At 42.8% G+C, this 20,044-nt stretch overlaps 1 protein-coding gene across 1 annotated transcript; it reads right to left on the reverse strand.

Moving 5' to 3' along the window:
• Positions 1 to 335: 335 nt before the first annotated feature.
• On the reverse strand, positions 336 to 17,702 carry LOC308164095 (lumican-like; the record flags this gene model as incomplete). The annotated part of the gene is made up of 4 exons (XM_080538248.1): positions 336 to 502; positions 754 to 1,555; positions 16,453 to 16,595; positions 16,832 to 17,702. 4 exons carry the CDS (start codon positions 17,700 to 17,702, stop codon positions 336 to 338), a joined length of 1,983 nt encoding a protein of 660 aa, XP_080394374.1.
• Between the last annotated feature and the right edge of the window lie 2,342 nt (positions 17,703 to 20,044).

Here is a 20,044-nt window from a genome sequence, read left to right on the forward strand (position 1 = left end):
CAGTCTCATCAAGGCAAGGCAAGCAAGGCAAAGGCAAGGCAAAGCAAGGCAAGGCAAGGCAAGGCAAGGCAAGGCAAGGCAAAATCTATCTACAGTGTGTCAGGCGAATTTCACCTCAGAGTCAATTCCATTTAAATTCTGCCAATTCAAGAGAGGAATTGCAATTCTATTCTGTTATTTTGTAATTCATTATTTGCATTTTCAACAAAAAATGCCATCTGTGACCTGTGAACCTACATATCTAAAGTCCTTGGTTAGATTAGCATCTACTTTGCCGTTAGTTAGTTGTCATCTGATCTGGGAGACTATTAATAGGCAGGTCAAGTGTTGTCTCTTTATATGACGATAGACCTAAGGAGACGGAAGCACAGAATAACGTCCCTGGGGATTGGTGGCTGGATCTCATTGCCGTCGAGACGGAGGTAGCGCAGTTGAGGAGCACTCTCCTTGAGATAGTCGTCGAACTCGGTTGGGACAGGGCAGATTTCAGTGCCATTCACGCCTGTGATTGTAGAGACACAAATATAGTGAAATATTCTTACACATTTTACAAAATGTTCTGTTCTGAGATGGCTAGAGCTTATGACAAGCTTATGTTGATTTCATTGGTCTTGAATCTCTCCCAAGACATGGGAGTCATATCAGGGTATCGACTTTGTCGAATAAATCAAACCAATGTACAGAATACTTATAGCCACCAGATTGTTATTCAATATATCAATCAATGAAAGTAGAAGAGTCTCATAGACTTACTCTTGATCATGTTGTGGTCCAAATGCAGATGTTCCAGGCCTAGGGAGATGAAGGGCACCTCGGTCAGCAGGTTGTGGGACAGCTGCAGGTCCAGCATACTGGAGATGTTAAACACGTTCTTGGGCAGCCCACCACTGCCCAGCTTGTTGCGGTTGAGTCTGAGGAAGGCCATCTTGGGAAGGTCCTTGAAGTACCCTTCTGGTATCTTCTCGATGTTGTTGCCGTCCAGGTAGAGCTGGGCGATGGTAGCCGGCAAACCGGGGGGCATCTTGGACAGCTGGTTCTTGGCCAGGTTGATCTGGACCAGGCTGTGCAGGCCCTTCAGGCTAACCTCGGTCACGGCGTCGTCCTGAAGCTTGTTCCCCTGCAGCTCCAGGAGGCGAAGCTTGCCCAGGCCTGCGAACGCCCCGGAGGGGATCTTGGAGATGCGGTTACGGGAGAGACGCAGCTGCTCCAGGCCGGAGGGGAGGCTTGAGGGGACGGAGCTCAGGAGGTTGTCGTCCATGTAGAGGTGGGCGAGCTCAGGCATTCCCTTGAGGGCGCCCTCCTCCATGCCCTTACTGGTGATCTTGTTGCGGCTGATGTTGAGCCAGCGGAGCTGCGTGGCGTTGCGCAGGGCGTCCTCCGACAGCACGTCGATAAGATTGTTCTGCAGGTAGAGGTACCAGGTGTGTTTGGGGATGGGGGGGATGATCTTAAGGCCCTTTCCCTCACAGTAGACGGCGTTAGGGAAGCTGGGTGGGCAGCGACACTGTGGCGGGCAGGCCTGGAGCTGGGCGAGGAAGTCCTCGTAGGGCATGTCCTGGGCCAGACCCGGGCCAACCACCAGGAGGGTAAAGAGGAGGGCCAGTAGAGGCTTCATCTTGATGCTTAGCCTAGGATGAAGCAAAAAATATAAACAAACCAGATGAGATCGATGGTCATGGAACACACACACACACACACACACACCAGACATACTGCATGACATTTCAATGGAATAACCTAGAACACACACACACACACACACACACACACACACACACACTACCCTTGTTCTATATTATTGTAATAGCTGTCGAGGACAAGTCATTTTACAGCTATTGGAACAGATTGGAAAGGATTGGCTAGGCCATGGTTAGTGACTTCACTTCATGGGATGGTTCATTAATCTAGTCCCTCATTCGGTACAATTAAGCAGGCCATTCAGATGTCTATGAAAGGAGGATGCCCTCAGATGGTAACAGCGAGAACCTAATGAACCATAGCTGAGTTGACGCAAAGATCATTACCATCTGGGTTCACATGAAGGTAACACATGTTGCCAAGAACCAGGAACATCACATAGGCATCCCAGCGGTCCTCTTGTTCTAGTCATTATGAGAGCTCAACTCTCTTAAAGACAGAATACAGTGTCAGGCCAACTTTAATAGTATTGCTCCTAACTGGATGCTAATCTCTGTGATTAAGACGAGCGGAGACTGATTGCAGTGAATTAACACACACATATATAAACTTGTGTGAGCACTGACAAGCACACGCACACGTACACGTACACGTACACACAATTTTGGGGGGATTATTCTCCATGCAAGGAAAGAAAGAGATGGATAGTACTACATGGATGTGGCATACACAGACAGCGAGGGGCAGAGTCCACTAGAAAGAAACATAAAGATGAAGAGAACTGTGACGAAAAAAAGAACTTGGCAAAAGAAAGGGAACTAGACAGGAAGACAGAGAGACGCAAAGACACAAAAGGCGAGAAAGTCTTCTCTACTTTCCCAACCCATCTGATTCCTCTCAGCTATCATCTGGTGCTGGTTTAAATTCTTGGTGTGCGCTCCACGTGTTTGTCTGGAACTCATTTTACGTTGGGTTCATCCATGTCTGGGCCCACTTCAAAGACGGCGCCCGCACACCTAGTAATGGGCCTATGGGGGCCTCTGGTACCCCATATCTCTCCACAGGTCACCAACTCTGCATCACTTTGTACCAGGTACGAGGGGGGTGGCACACAAGGTCAACACATGTTGCCTATGGGAAGATGCGGTGGGCCTGCCACACACCTGACTACGCGTACAACTACTAGTTTGATGTCTTAGTGTGACCGGAAAGATCCGGAAAACTGTTCACCTTGCTTGTATTACAGCTATAGCATACATCAAGCTATTAACAGGTAAGCTATTACCGCAAAAAGACACTTAACTGGACACTTACGAACCAATCAAAGCTTCAACTGCATTCACTGCAAAACTATATACATTGAAACTGAATATAGAAAATTGTCCATAGAAGCACTTTTTGGCAGCATAAAAATGAAGGTGCAAAAAAGCTACTGACAGTCCAGCCCTGTAGACTATGCAGCTGTCCACTCCCAACACTGGACCACGGCTCCTGGAACAGACCGGAAGTTTGCATGCAGAGTTTCATCCATGCCTACTGGACTTCCCTGACGCTGGCAATCCGACGCAATTTACCACAAAAAACACACCTACTCTGTCTTTGTGTCCGGTCTCCGCCTTGCTCAGGAGGCTCGGCGACAATTCGTGAGCTTAGAATGATAAGGTTCTATCTCCGTTTAGGGCAGTTCAGAGATATTGAGCGTCAAAGTTTTTACATTCCATTATGTTTTGTGAGATGGAAACTTTGTATTTGATGAATTACTAACTCAAAAATGTCATTTTTTAAAAAATAACACCACACAGGCATTAATAAACACCTAATGGATCAGATTATGTAAAAAACTCAATTTTGACCAAAAGGGAGATAGAACCTTATAATTCTAACGTCACGAATTGCGGTCCTAAATGATGAACCCCACTGGTCACCTCCCCTGTATCTGTACTATCGGTCCGTTCATCTATGGATGGCCACACACGAGAACTCCTCTCAGCCAATCACAGTCCTGATCAGAGGTCATAATCCCATAATCTCCCTTAATCCTGCGACTACTGTGGCAGCCCAGGGGTTGCCCATTTAGAACCAGACTAATACAGTCCCCCCCTACCTCCACGATTGGCACTGTCATCCTGTTTGTGTCCCTCAGACAAACACCCCAACAAAACCTCTAATGCCCTTAGAGATAAAGCTGAATTAGACTGATCTAGAGAGAAAAATCCCAGAATTATCCCTCCTTTTCTATGATAATTGGCATGGTAGCAGTTCATGTGTTATGAATCATGGCCCTAATTCCACGACAATCAGAAATATGGCCATAGTGTCATCCTATATTGGCATGGTATGGTAACTATTGTTTAAATGGTTTTGCTGCTTTTGGGCCAGTTTGGGCCCTTGTGGCTTTAGAGCAGAAAGTTCTATTTCTTACAACTCTTGGCTGGTATTTTTTCTTACATCTGTCTTCATCTTCAATGAACAGTCTGGTAATGTTGGAAACATAAAAAAAAGAAAAAAAGAAAAAAGCTTGTATTAATGAGTCTGACAGTTGGTCTTGTCTAAATATACACTGTTTATGTCTCCTGAAGACAAACCAGGAATGTCTCAATCCAATCATCTGCGGTGGTTGTGGCTCAGAAGGTCGAGCCGGCGTCTAATGATCGCAAGGTCGGTGGTTTGATCCCCGGCTCCTCCTGTCGAGGTGTCCTTGGGCAAGACACTGAACCCCAAATTGCTCCCAATGAGTGGGTGAATGTGTGTGTGTGTGACTGGGTGAATGAGAGGGCCATTGTAAAGCGCTTTGGAATAAGGCGCTATTATTAGTGCAGTCAATTTACCAATCAAACACAGATACCTCTGACCTTTAAGGACATCACATCCCTGATTCCTGAGCACACAATGGTCTGTTCAAACATGAGATTTAAGGCCGGGTAGGATTGGCAAACTACTGTCAAAGAAGCAAGTAGGCATTGGTTGGCATCTCTTTCTGGCAAAGGTCCATCAATGCCTCTGGATAATCTCATGTGATTGGCTTGCCCAAGGTCGGAGGCAGCCTTGATCCAAGATGATCCGAGAGCAAATACACACTGTACACACCTTGTGTCTGGGAAAGTCAGTCCCCAAGACATTGGAAACACCAATAGGAGAGGCATAAACATGTCAATAATCGCTGAAGAGAATGCGCGACTTTGCCAACATGCCGCCATTTTCACCAGACCATGTCACATTTCTCCAGCCCCATCCCCAATCAGCTGTTTATTGAAAAGTAATGGCTTTGTTGTTTTTTGAATCCCAGGTAAGGGTTCACAATTAATTGTTTTGCATCCACTTCTGTATTATTCACACAACTCCTTTAAACAAGCACACATAAATACACACCCCTCCTTTAAACAAGCTACGATTCTATAGCATAGCTGTTGAATCCCTAAAAGAGGAGAAAAGTATCGTAACTGCCAAGACTCAAGTGCTTCCCCATCCACACATCTGTTTGTGTTACCACTTAACATCTGTCTCTCTTTAAGGGGGCACTTGCCTATCAGCAGAAACTAAACACTTGTCCTGGACTTGACAAATGTGCATGAAATCTATAAACAATAACACACTAATGAAGTATTTTGCTTTAGGGCTACAGCTACTTGGCCCTGTAATTATCATTATTATCATTATTAATATATTTGGTAATCACACTACTCTTGGAAGGCAAACACTCTCTAGTGACTCAGGTCTTCCCACGAGTTTGCAGAATTTAGCCAAATAGTACTGAAAATAAATGTGTCACTTCCCTGTTTGACAATCTAAAAGGAAATACATGTAGAGGAATACGTTAATATTAATTTCCTGGAAGGGGCTTTGTGTCGTAGCCAGTTTTGTTAATTACATGAAGGGCTGTATTTGCTGTATTTGCACTGAGATTTGGGTTCAGTTACACTTTATGACTGTACTGAAATCCAGTTGACTTCCCTCCAGCATCAATTGGAGACGCAGCTAACTTACTAGTAGTACTGAACAAGCCCTGTGTCTGAGGATAATTACTTGAAACTTGCTCTGGAAAAATAACTGTCTGGCCTTGGAATTAAAATTTGATGCCGTTTATCTACCTAATTATTTGTTTCCATTAGTGTGAGACTAATGATAATGAATGATAAATTCTGTCACTAGCATCTTAACCATGGCATAATCATATTTTTCACTTACACACAAGCAAAACATTGGTTAAGTCTTACTTGAAAAGTAGGGCAAGGTCATTTTTCAGTTTTTACAGATTATGAAAGTGCATATTGTAAGATTTCAAATGATTTTAAATGATTGATATCTGAAAATAGTTGAAGAAGATAATGCTTATTTGAATGTTGGTACACCTCAAACCAAATACCGGAGAAACTCGCTCTGAATCAAAACAGACGCGTTTGCTACCATCACATTGGTGAATTAACGATGAATTGAGAATCAAGGACCCCAATTGAAATAAGCCAGTGGCTTTCTTGGGTTTTTATCCTGTTAGTTGACCTTGTATGTAATATGTACTTTCATGTACCTACTTCTGCAAATCTTCTAATAAAGTTTTCAATCAATCAATCAAAAAGCTAGCTAGCAGCTAAGAAGGAACATCGCTATGAACATCTAATTGCATGTTTAGCACATCACAACATGCTGATAGAACATCGACATGCTAAAAACATAGATAACTACACATAATTAGATGATCACACAGTCCTTGCTTTTGAACACATCCTAAAACGTAAGTTTGTTTACAAGCCATATAACCCAGTAGCCTGAAGCAGGACGGGACGCAATACAGTGAATCCAATTCACAGATTATAAGTATTTACTATTTAGTGATCTTAAAAATATTGTTTGTTATATTGAGTGGGCTCTTCAACACTTAAACTTTCGTAATATGAAAAGAAACGGAAAACACATTTTAAAAAGATTTGGTCATTTGCGCGACTTGAGAATTGCAGTTGACCTTTTGTAGACCTCTTCACCAGACCGTGTCACAAATGTTGATTAGACAAGACAATCTACACTGAGGATGATTTGGTGATGCTAAAAACCTTTACCTGGCTTAGACACGCCTGCAAAAGTGCTACAAAAGTACTTGTCTCTCTGAACCTTACAGAAAGAAAACTGGATGACCAAAATATCACAATAGACCGAAATTCTTCACAATAGCCAAAGGAGCATTTCCAAACACTATTTCGAGCCCCTATAGTTGAATGCGAGGCCCTTTTCAGATCTCCACCTCGCTGTTAGTTTTGGAACAGAAGCTGGCTTGGAGCGCCAGATCAAAGGGCCACCCCCCCCCTCTGAGCAAACACTTACTCTGCAAAACTTTGCTGGTCTTAAACTGAGGACTGTGTGGTCTAATGAGATTGATTAATTGATTCATTAATATTGATTAATATTCGATCATGAACCACCAGTCAACACTTAAGCAAAATATAAGCACAAGTTATTCCATTGTTTAAAAAAGAAAAAGAAAAGTCATTGTAAACAAATACTGATTAAAATGTGGTGACAACTATCATTTTTATCTCATGGATGAGCAAGTCCTTGCACCCAGAGCTCTGCCTATGAATTTGAGAGTGGTAACATTTCTCCAGCCCCATCCCCAATCAGCTGTTTACTGAAAAATAATGGCGGGGGGAGACGGCGTTGTTGTTTTTTGAATCCCAGGTAAGGGTTCACAATTTGCTGCTTTGCATCCATTTTCATTATACACACAACTCCTTTAAACAAGCACACATAAATACACACCCCTCCTATAAACAAGATATGATTCTATAGCAGAGCTGTTGAATCCCTAAAACTGGAGAAAAGTATCGTAACTGCCAAGACTCAAGTGCTTCCCCATCCACACATCTGTTTGTGTTACCACTTAACATCTGTCTTTCTTTAAGGGGGCACTTGCCTATCAGCAGAAACTAAACACTCGTCCTGGACTTGACAAATTTGTGTATGAAATCTTTATACAATAACACACTAATGAAGTGTTTTGCATTACAGCTACTTGGGCACATTTGAGTTATGTTCTTACCTCCTCTCAATGGACATTTGTAACGAAGTGCGAATTAAGTAATTAAGTAAGAATTAAGAATAGAATGTAAATACACATTTCATGGATGAGCAGTCCTTGCATACATAAACATATATTTTGTAATTACTCACATTACTTTTGTAAGGCAAAAACTCTTGGCTTTTATTTTGATATTCCTGAAGTACAATCTAGTGACTCAGGTCTTCCCATGAGTTTGCAGATTTGAGCCAAATAGGATTGAAAATCAATGTTGGCACTTCCCTGTTTGACAATCTAAAGGGAAACACATGCAGAGGAATAAGATAATATTAATTTCCTGGAAGGGGCTTTGTGTCGTAGCCAGCTATGTAAATTACATGAAGGGCTGTATTTGCTGTATTTGCACTGAGATTTGGGTTCAGTTACACTTTATGACTGTACTGAAATCCAGTTGACTTCCCTCCAGCATCAATTGGAGACGCAGCTAACTTACTAGTAGTACTGAACAAGCCCTGTGTCTGAGGATAATTACTTGAAACTTGCTCTGGAAAAATAACTGTCTGGCCTTGGAATTAACATTTTATGCAATTTATCTACCTAATTATTTGTTTCCATTAGTGTCTATGAATAACTACAGTATATGAGACTAATGATGGAAATAATTCTGCCACTGACATCTAAGATATGGCATAATCATATTTTCCACTTAGACACAAACAAAACATTGGTCAAGTATTACTTGCAACAAAATGTTTATTAGACAAGAAAATACACTAAGGATTATCTGGTGATGCTAAAAACCTCTACTTGTCTTAAACACGCCTGCAAAAGTACTACAAAAGCACTACAAAAGCACTACAAAAGCACTACAAAAGTACTACAAAAGTACTACAAAAGTCTCTCTGAACCTTATAGAAAAAGAGATTATAAAGAAGATTATAGAATCTGTCAATAGACCAAAATTCTTCATATCAGCCAAAGGAGCGCTTCCAAACACTAATTATAGCCCCTCTGTTTGAACGATCAGAAACCATTTTCTCTCCAACTCACTGTTAGTTTTGGAACAGAAGCTGGCTTACAGTGCCAGATCAAACGTAAAGACAAGAATACTTTGGATCCCAATCTCCCAGATGTAAATAATAAAAACAACAAAGAAAAAATGAAGACTTCTGCATTCCACCAACAGCCATTCACCCCTCCTCACTCCTCAATCATGCAAAACCCCCAAAAAACAAAAAAGAGAAAAAAAACACTACCTGCTTCTCCAAACGTTGTGTGTGTGTTTGTGTGGCCAGGTAAGGCTTGATTAAGAGGAAGACCTGGTTTTCGCCGCCTCTTGTGCTCTGTTCTGGTGATGGTCCACAGGGCTACAGCAGTCTCAGTGGCATCCATGTGGTGGGAGAGGGGGGAGCGAGCCTTATTCACTTTGTATTGTTGTTACTGTTATTCCCAGCTGTACCATTGTCATCCACTGGTTGGGCTGAGATAGGGGTGTGTGTGTTGTGGTGGGGGGGGGAGGGAAGGGTGCGTGTGTGTGTGAGTGGGGATCTCTTTTCAGAGCATGCATTGGCTACTTTTGCCAGCCCAGTGGGTTTTTTCTCTTCTCCTTCTGATCTCTTGTAAAGAAAGTGAAGTCATCATTGCGGTATGGCGGAAGGGGGGCGGAAGGGGGGCGAGGGGTTAAAAAGCAGCCCCCTCACTCACAGGTGGCTCGGAGAGACAGTTAACCCTTTGCGTGTGCAATGGAACAAAACATTAGGCCGTCCCCCATCCCCATGGTAACGCACATGACCTTTACAAGGCTCGTTTGAGCAGATGGACCTGGGGGCATGCTTAGCTTGGTTGGTGTCGGTCTCACTTGGTTTGCAGCTTAGGGAATCTTAAGTATTTAAGGGTACTCTCTCTCTGTTCCCGTCTCCCCGTCCCCCCCATGTCTTATGCAGTCCACACACTCACACACACACACACACACACACACACACACACACACACACACAGTATGTGACACACACACACACACACACACACACTTTAATCGCACAGAGACCAGGGGAGCCAAGAAGGTCAATAGGGTTAACACTGCAGCCTTCTACCCATCTCTCCTCTCCCCCTCTCTCCATCCCTACGGCCTCTCTCCCTGTTTCTGCATTCAGCGTTGAATGTTTGTTTTGTGGTTAAGGCCGGCAGGCCAGTCCTAGGGTCCTAGTGAGGGAGGACATGGCCAGAGAGGGGACATCTGGGCCCCACATCTGGATCCTGCCTTGGAGAGAGAGAGAGAGAGAGAGAGAGAGAGAGAGATACGAGATACGAGAGAGAGAGATGAGGGAGAGAGATGAGAGAGAGAGAGATACGAGAGAGAGAGAGAGAGAATGAATCAAGGGGTATGGGTGAGTGACACATACTGTATAAAGGGGGAAAGGAGGAGATGGAGAAGGGGCCTGAGATAGCAGTAGAAAGGGGGGTAATAGGAGAGAGCAAATGGGGAAAAGGGAGGCTATATAGATAGAATATGTGGAAAGGGAGAGGTGGAGAACAGAAAGGAACAGGAGAGAGGGGAGAGAGAGATAGTAGATGCAGAGAACAGTGGGGGGGAAGTAGAATGAAGGATGGGGAGATAGATAAACAGAACAGAGAGGGAACCATATTGGAGAGGGAGAGCAAGAACAGCTGGAGAGTCCCCCTAGGAAGTGCCCTTCCAGCTTGGACAGCCAGGCCAGGCAGCTGATTCAATTTCATTAAACATCTCCAAGAGGAAGGAGGAAGTGAGGCCCAGGGCTTTTATGAAGGGCTTTATTGTCGAGACAGGGGGCAGCAGGAGCTCCTGGTTGGTCTAAAACTGCCGAAGAGGAAGAGGAGGAAGTTGTTTAGAATTCTGGGTTTAGTAAGAATGGTGTGAAAAAACACCCGAAAAATGTGTGCAATAATATAAAGACTAAGTATGATGAATGTTATCCAGGTAAGAATAGGTGTTTTGTTAATCCCTCTTGCTTAATCTTACAATTGGGTCAAATTTCCTTGAGACATCACTTGAGTTAGACGTTGACACACTTACACACACAGTATGCATTAGCTTATTATGGGGTTTCTGGTTTAGGCTATTGAATTACCCGAAACTCAGCACAGTAGTACCTCTAGAATACCACTCAGCGAAAAATTGAAAGACTACTGTGTCACATTATTAGAGCACTCGCAAATACTTTTTTCTACATAAAGAGGAGGTGTGATTGACTCTAACAGCAGGATCTAATTACAAGACTCCGGGTGAAGAAGAATGAAACATCTGGCAACCCTTAAGAGAGAGTTACTAAAGAGCTTATTAGCTGACCTGGAGTCTCTAAAAAGTGTCTGCTCTAATTAGGCATGTTAGACCCAAACCGCTGATCGCAGAGCATCTGGTATACGACTTGAGATCAGCAGTGGGGGTAACTCTCAACCCACAGTGTCTTGAGACGTCGACACATTAACACTAGAACAGCCATGAGCCATGTGAGTAAAGAAATTCAATTCAATTCAATTCAATTCAATTCAATTCAACTTTATTCGCCATGTGCAGTGCACTAGGAACATGATTTGGTATTCAACCATACTAAACAAGCTACAGTACATACAACAACAAGACGACAACACGACAATACTCAAGACAAAATATACAGTACCAATATGAGTGGATATTATGAATAAATACTGTACAACTAAGTGCAAGAACATGTAAAGTGCAAGGTACAATGATCAGCAATTATTGAGAAGGGCTATGGCTTTGGGGAAAAAACTGTTCAAGTGTTTTGATGTTTTTGTCCTGGTGGCAATTTTTTTTATATCTTTGCACTCTTTGCAAATTTCAGGACCCTCCTTTCATGACTTTCCCTAGATATGTGCGTTCTAACACCCAGTGTTCTTACATTTTCAGAAGGGTATAAGGATAAGTTAGTATAAAGCTATTTTGCTAGTTTTTCTGTGTAGGAGGCAGGCTAATTTACAAGACGCCCCAACTAGTGGTCGTTGTGTGTAAATAGCAGTTTGGCATTGTAAAGAGGTGTTCTAGTGTTAAATAAGCAGAAGGAAAGTGTGTGTGAGGGAGTATTTCTGTTTTATGTAACTCTGGGCCATTAATACTGTGAACCAGACAGCCATGCACAAGGGAAATACACATACAATAACAAAGATTATAAAACAAGGGTCATCATTTATATTCGATACTGAAGAAGTGCACAGGTCAACTTTATAGCTGGATCACATGGGACTTCCTGAAGAACATAGGGGCTGGAACTATTATGTAATACCTAAAAGTTATACATTTCTGGTAGTTTCCATTTCGCTGAGCTAAAGCTTTATGTAGCCTTTAAATGTTTGTCGGACATAAATTGAGTACTGTGTTGTCTAATGAGATAAAACATTGACTAACATTATAACATGAACCATAGTCTATACCATTGTCTAAAGAATTAGCAACATCAATCTTGTAGCATCTATTTCATAGGAGAATCTGGCAAATGCAACATATTATAAGTAACCTTTCCTATAACAATCTCAAATTGAAATATGCAACACCAAAAAACGAAAGTATTCAGTCTCCTATGACCTACACAATCTAGTTAATTGGGGATCACAGATGTTCTACCAAAAAGACTGGAAGAGTGGAAAAGATGAGTGGAAAAGATGACACTGTTGAGTATTATTCCAGTTCATCCTTAGTCAGACTAGCAAAGGTCCACACCAAACTAGAACAGAAAACACTTTGACAAAGTTCTTCCATTCATCTTCAATGTTTAACAAGAACAGGAGCTGTATGAAATGCCTGAAATATATAACAGAACTAGCAGACACATATGAAGCAATCTACTTGACAGTATTTCTCATCCCTTCCCAACTCTGGTGCTTTGATTTGTCAGCTGCAGCATTTAGACCAGAAGAGGTACTTTGCCAAATGAGGTCGATGTCAAAACAACTCCATCTCAACGTTTTGCATTCTAGAACAGTCTAGAATCGAGTATATTTTCAGTATTATGTGCCAGTCATAGAACAAGTCGGCAGTAGCCTACTGACTAGAGAGGCCGGCTAGCAATCAGAAGGTCGCTGGTTTGATCCCCGCCTCAGGAGGGAGCTGCATGTCCCCTTGAGCAAGGCACTTAACCCCTAATTGCTCTAGGGGTGCTGACTATGGCTGACCCTGTGCCTAGAGCAAACAATACCAAATTCCAACAGTTGATTGCATGGCAAATAAAACGTTCTTCTTCTTCTTCTTCTTATTATTATTATTATTATTAAACAGTTCTGAGGGAATGTGTGGGGTTTCAGCATTACATGGCATAATGTGAGATACGCATTAGTCTGGTCCTGGTTCGGGCTCATCCACCAAACTCTTCACTAAATCCCCCCTAACACCCTCCCACCTAAAGGACCCTTAACCCTTAACTTGACTCCCCCTGGAGAGGCTGTCTACAAGACAAGGGTTTAAAAAAAACACACACACACAAAAAAACAACGTTTGCAGACATCTTAGGAATGTCTAGATTCTTCTGTGACGGTTCTCAATTGTATTCACACCTGTTGGCCACCTAGCCATTGATTTGGGCCTGTTCTGACGAGGTGTGAAAGTGTTCATGAGACTTTTCTTTTTTGCTTTTATCCAACACCAGTGCAGGTTATTTCTCTTTCCCAGAGTACAGTACCTGTTGGGCAGTGCATGCACTTCTACATTTACATTTACATTTTTGGCATTTAGAATTTAGCATTTGGCATTTCGTGAGCTTAGAATTATAAGGTTCTACCTCCGTTTAGGGCAGTTCAGAGATATTGAGTGTCAACGTTTTTACATTCCATTATGTTTTGTGAGATGGAATCTTTGTATTTTATTAATTACTAACTCAAAAATTTCAACATTTTAAAAATAACACCACACAGGCATTAATAAACACCTAATGGATCAGATTATGTAAAAAACTACATTTTGACAAAAATGGAGATAGAACCTTATAATTCTAACGTCACGATTTAGCTTTGTCCAAAGCGAATCACAACAAATACATTTGACTAAGTAAGTCACTATCCACTAGTCATAACAGGAAAAAGTAATCTATGCTCAGGCCTGGGGCCATTGGCAGTCGTCTTGCTAGAAGAGCCAGTGTAGTGAAGAGACGTGACCGGGCAGCGTGACTGAGACTAATCTACTGCAACAAATTAGAAAGGAAACTAATACTTATTCCAATTCTGGCATTCTTCTGTGGAGATATAATTAGTCATTTTGCAAGGCTATAACTTCAAATCTTCATCTGCATCCCTTCTATCCTATGAAATGAAAGAATGAGCACTGGTGTCCAGCCAAACCCTGCAATCCCCACAGCCCTACAGGAACTTAAACCTACCATCCCTGCACTAAAACCCACACAAGGAGAATGTGTAACCGACCAGTTCTAGAATCTTCCACTTCATATTCAGACACACAATGTCATACAGGGAGACAGAGACTTCCTCCAGGAAGAGAGAGAACTGCCAGCCGTAGTGGGCACAGGCCCAAACACAACACGAACCCTTAGAACACAAGCTGGTCATGAAAACAAGCGACACACATGATTTATTGAAGGGCACTGTGAAAGTAAATACGAATTATTCATTATTCATTCTTCCCCCCCTAACCCTCTCTTCTCTCTCACTCTCTCCATCAGAGAGAAACTGTATGACTTCATCTCATCTCCAGGCTCCAGTCCCTAGGCCTGGGTTGGGAGGAAGCAGCAGATGGATGTAATTTACGGCCCTGCCAAAAAGGCTGACACTCCAGAGGATCCCTGGAAACCAGGCCACAAGCCCTAACTAATCACTACCAGAGTCAGAATTTCGAATCAAAGTCCAAGATAATCAAGCCCAGAGCGATACTAAAAAGATAAAGCTCCACAGATAAGACCACCACTGTAAACTAGGAGGGGGCTAGACCTGGTGTGTCATACACCTGTCTTCCCTGGTTTTATTCTTTATTTATTTTTTATTTATTTGCCATTTAGCAGACGCTTTTAATCCAAAGCGATTTACAATTACGAATTACAGGGAGATTCCCCCTGGAGTAACTGAGGGCTAAGTGCCTTACTCAAGGGCACACTAGTAGTGGTGTGGTTTCAGGCAGGGTTTGAACTCACAACCTTCCGATCACAAGTCCAACTCACTATCCACTAGACCACCACTACCCCGCTTTATGTAAAATGTGCATCATTAGAAGAAAGATTCAGTGTGTTCAGTATGCAGATGTATTGTTCTTTATTGTCCTTCACCAACCGGCCTAAGATAAGCAACATGACTAATTGAGAGGTTGGTCAGTAAAGATTGGTAAACCATTTCAATTAGAGATTGCTTGAAAAAGAAACAGGTAGCAGTAGCAGTAGCAAAGCAAACATTTTACTACACATATGGTGGAAATGTTATTTATTCAACGGTATGGTATGTGCTTGCAATAAATTCACCAGTGATTACTGAGTCAAAAGCCATAATGAAATAAAATCAGGATATACTAAAAAAGTGGCCAAATAGCACAACATTCTGACAACATTGCCACAGCATTAGAGCAACATGATAATATCATCACAACAAATGGGCATCATTGTGACAAAGCTATGTGGGCAAAGCACACATCAAACATGGTAAACAAGGTAACCATGAACGCACACAATCTTAAAATGCCATTGTTTATTATCATACAAAGTTACCATGAGATGCATGCAAGTAATGCAATGTTGTATACATGTTAGCAGTGTGCATAACAGTGAACTGCACTGAATGGGCTAATGTAAAAAAAACATTCACTCACTCAAAGAAAACAGTAAATGAAAATCTGAATGATTTCAACTCAGCAGAGATATTCAGTGTGAAGCCTTATTGTTAAGAATAAAACACATATTTTTGACATTCCCATTGAAAAAGATGGTTGCTGTATACAATCTTTTTCACTGATGGGTGCTATGCCAGTCCTTAGGCTCCTTAAACATGGCATGACTTTTGACCTTGAATTTGATCCCGAAAAATATTCAACAAAAATCTGTTGAATAATCTTGACACACCTGATCCAGTACACTACACGCTATCTTCAATTCTCTTTTTCCTTACCTGCAGGTCTTTTGCACAGCAATAGGATTTTTGATTAAGATCCTTAACATTTGCAAGTAAGCTTTTTTCCCCATGTTTATCAATGTAATTGTCTTAAAACAACTAGTGCCACTAGTTTGGAATGTTTGAAGTGTGCAAGTTTACCTTTTAATCAAAGGAACTTCATTCAGGTATCACTATACCATTTTTTGTCTTCTCTTCAAGAAAAACTTTTTTTTTTTTATTACATTTTTTACCTTTGTAGCACTTTTCACTTTTTCACTTTTTCACTTTTACACTTTTACAAGGCACCAATATGGGACATTACTATAAGGGATTTAGATTGGATGCTGCATATTGTTTGAGAATGATGCTGTAATTTGGAGAGTCTGTCTTTATGTCCCCATTTCTGTCCATATCCAAAATATTTACAAAAGGACCTCTTCACGGTTTCTTATCACAATTGATTGGTCCTATCTGGTTAGTAGCTACAGTGTAGGAATGACCTCAATTTGGCCAATAGGGTTGGTAGGGAGTTGTAGAGGGGACAGGCCAACACTGAAATTGTGTCCCAATATGTGCATTTGCACACTACTTAGTATGCGATTATGCATTTTTTTCTGTGCTCACTAAATAGTATGCTCCGCTATTGAGACACAGTCTGTGACTGCGTTGTGGTGTGGGGGATTGCGTGGGCCTCGGCGGGGGGGGGGGGTCAGGGAGGGTCTTTAATCGAAGACGATATCGGAGGCCTGGCGCAGGCAGTTGGAGGCGTCGTGGGGCATGCTGGTGTGGGTCAGGTTGTTGCCGTCCAGACGCAGGTGCTTCAGCCGGGAGTAGTGGAGGGCATCGCTGTACTTGCAGAAACTGTCCAGGGCAAACGCTACAAGGGACAAAATGGGACAAAGTGGTTTGGCTTATTGGCTACTCCAAAAATCAGGGTCAATTTTAACACCGGATGAATTTTATCCAGTCATCATTTCCAGTACAGTGGCCCTTATACTAAGTGAGAAGCTAGAGTAAAGACAAATATACACCAGGAGAGATTGAGATATAAACAGTGGGAGAACAAGTACATGATGAAAGAGAGAAGGAGATACATAAGTTTGAGCCACTCACTGCTGATCTCGTTGGCCTGCAGGTAGAGCTGCTCCAGCATCTCGTTGATCTCGGGGATGTTCTGCAGCTTGTTGAAGGACAGGTCCAGCTCGATCAGCGAGGTCACGTTGAAGACACCGGCGGGGATCCCGGAGTCCACCAGCTTGTTGTGAGAGATCCTCAGGTACTGCAGCTTGGGCAGCTTGTTCAAGTACCCTGCTGAGATGCTGTCGATATCGTTGTGGTCAGTGTAGAGGATCTCCAACCCGCTGGGGACCCCTGCGGGCAGCTTCTTCAGCTTGTTCTTAGTCAAGTCCAGGCAAATCAGTGACTTGAGGCCTTTGAAGGCCCCGCCGATGTTGTCTGAGGTCAGCTCGTTGTCCTGCAGGTTTATGACGGTCAGGTTCTCCTTGTCGCTCAGCAACCCGGCGGGGAACTTGGCCATCTTGTTGCCCATCATCTTCAACTCGTCCAGTTTCTTGGACGGGGGAATCACGGGCTCTGTCAGCTTGTTGTGGCTGAAGAACAGCTTCTCCAGAGCCACCAGCTTGTCGATGGTGCCTTTTTCGATCTTGCCGTTGGTGAGATTGTTGTTGTCCAGCACCAGCCAGCGGAGGTCGGTGACGTTGTTGAAGATGCCCGCCTTGAGCTCCTCGATCAAGTTGTTCTGCAGGTAGAGGTACTTGATCCCTGTGGGCACGACAGGCACAAACTTGAGGTTGCGGCTGTCGCAGTACATAGCAGTGGGGAAATTGATGGGGCAGTCACACTCTTGGGCGCAGTTGGCTCCGGAGGGTCCGAGCGGGGAGGGACGGTAGTCTTCATAGTCGTCGTACTGACACAAGGCCAGGCTGACCAGCGCAGCCAGTATGGTGACACGGAGACGGAACATACCTATAGGGGGGGTAGACAGAGAAAGAGGGAGATATGAATGAATGAATGAATGAATGAATGAATGAATGGTCTTTATTGTCATTGCTATAGTACAGGTACCAAACAACGAAATTTGGGAGGGGTGGCTCCCCTGGTGCTAGGAAAGAAAGAAAAACAAAAAAAACAAGAAGGGAAAGGAGCTGGTTTACATAAATAAAGGCTATGTACACTATCCACTATACTATACTGTACAGATAAGACGACTAGGGTTGTCATATTGCACATAGTGTTATTGCACATTCATTTAAAGTGTCGCAGTTTGCAGGCTTGACATGTACACATTTGTGCCTCAGCACTACACCTGATTTTTTCAATCCAGCAGCTGCCACGAGATAGAGAGAGAGGACTCCCTGGCTAACGAGATAGAGAGAGAGAGAGAGAAGGAAAAAGTAGGGCAACGGCAAAGTTGGGGGTTATGAGGGTATGTAATGGTCTTATACTATACATATAAGTATATATACGTATGCATATACCTATACTTATAAGTGGACATTTGTAGAAACAAGCCATATTTTTTGGTCTTCATCAATTTGGAAATTAAGTTTAGTTCAGTACAATTCTTCTTGCTCAATCAGTTGTTGTTTCTGATCTCACAATATGGTCCAATTTTCTATCATCTGCACCCTCACATAACTACATACAGTATGTACTCCATACATCTTCATGAACATTGTAATATCTATACACCTGTAATATGGCTTAATTTAACAAAAGATAGCTAGACTGTAATAGAGACCAGAACCAGATAAACATCTTTCAAACTGAACCAAAACCCTACTTCATGTAACACCTCTGACTATCTAAAGTATGAATCATCTTGCAAAATGTAAAATGACAAACAAGCAAGGCTAAGAGGCATTGTTTGTTTGCTAATAAAGAGGGGTGCAACAATTATGTGAAAAATAATAGTGAACGATAAAATACTATATAGAAAATACTTTTTAGGGCAGTTACTGAATTAACAATACTGCAATGCAAATGCAAACACAATGCCTAGTGATAAACCCATAAACCCACTTATGCAAGTAAGACAATTCCATACATGAATGCAGTTGGGCTACATATAGGATATACACATTGTAACATGCAAATCATCAGACACAGTAACTTCACTCACTAAGGATGTCTATGGGATACATGAGGACTAGTACTATGTCACAGCTTTCCCCCCCCAGCCTAGCTGCGACTGGGACAGTTGATAATCCCAGCAGGGAAAGCCAAAGATGTACAATCGAACAGGAAACAACAGGAAACCCACCAGGAAACCACAGAAGTCCAGTCCTCTTTGAGTAAAGCTTACCTTTATCTCTCTCTCTCTCTCTGCGTGTGTGGGGTGTCAGCAGGTAAGTAACACTGTGGCGTGCAAAAGCCAGAAGTCTCTGGAGAAAAAGAGAGAGATAGAGAGAGAGAGAGAGAGAGAGAGAGAGAGAGAGAGAGAGAGAGAGAGAGAGAGAGACTGAAAGGCTGGGAGGCTGGGTAGGCTGGGAGGCTTCTTCAGATGTCTGTGGTCCTGGATTGACAGGAGGCGGCAGCCCAGATTCAGGCGGTGGTATAAACAGTCGATGTCATCAATATACAGTGTGGCATCCAAGAATGATGTGCTCTGCCTAACCAGGAGCAGGTGCAACAGTGCAGCCTAGGAGACACAGTCTGCTGTCTGTGGAGGAGGCTACAAAGCCTCAAAAAGAAGGCATGGCAGCATATATACCTGTATTTTTTTCTCTCTTTCTCCCCCTTCCTGACCAAACAATCGCCTCCTTCCCTTTTCCCCCCTCACCCTTGCAAACAAACATCCTATTGTGCATATGATAGACAAGACTAATTAGACTTAGGGCTAATAGTAGCCCTAACAAGCGCCCCCACCAAATGTTTTCTTAGAAAAAGATAAGTGGGGCAACAAAAACGTAAGGAAAGTTTCTTGTGGAAAAAGAAAAAAGCGACGTATTTGGCTGCTGGAGTAGCCAGCTGCCGATTATTATGCAGCCTGAAATTCAGCAGAAGGCACTAAAGCTGTAAATAAGGCCTTGGAAAAATGTACAAGAGGCTTTCTAGTGAGCCAAAAAAAGACTTGCATAACTCTGTATTTTGCCACTGTCTTCACTCATCTGCCCTATTACGGCTAAGGCATGAAACCCAGGGGAGGCTGGTTGGAGCTAGAAATCGGAGGACGGGCTCATTGTAATGCAACGATCCTGTCCTCCGATTTCTACCTCTACCAGCCTCTTACGGCACCGCAAGTGTGTCCAATGCGTCCCATCTGTCTAGACTGTAAATCTCTCCACCATGTGTCAGACAGACGCC

The sequence above is a fragment of the Nansenia antarctica genome (genome assembly GCF_963989245.1).
Source record: "Nansenia antarctica genome assembly, chromosome: 8".
NCBI classification, from domain to species: domain Eukaryota; kingdom Metazoa; phylum Chordata; class Actinopteri; order Argentiniformes; family Microstomatidae; genus Nansenia; species Nansenia antarctica.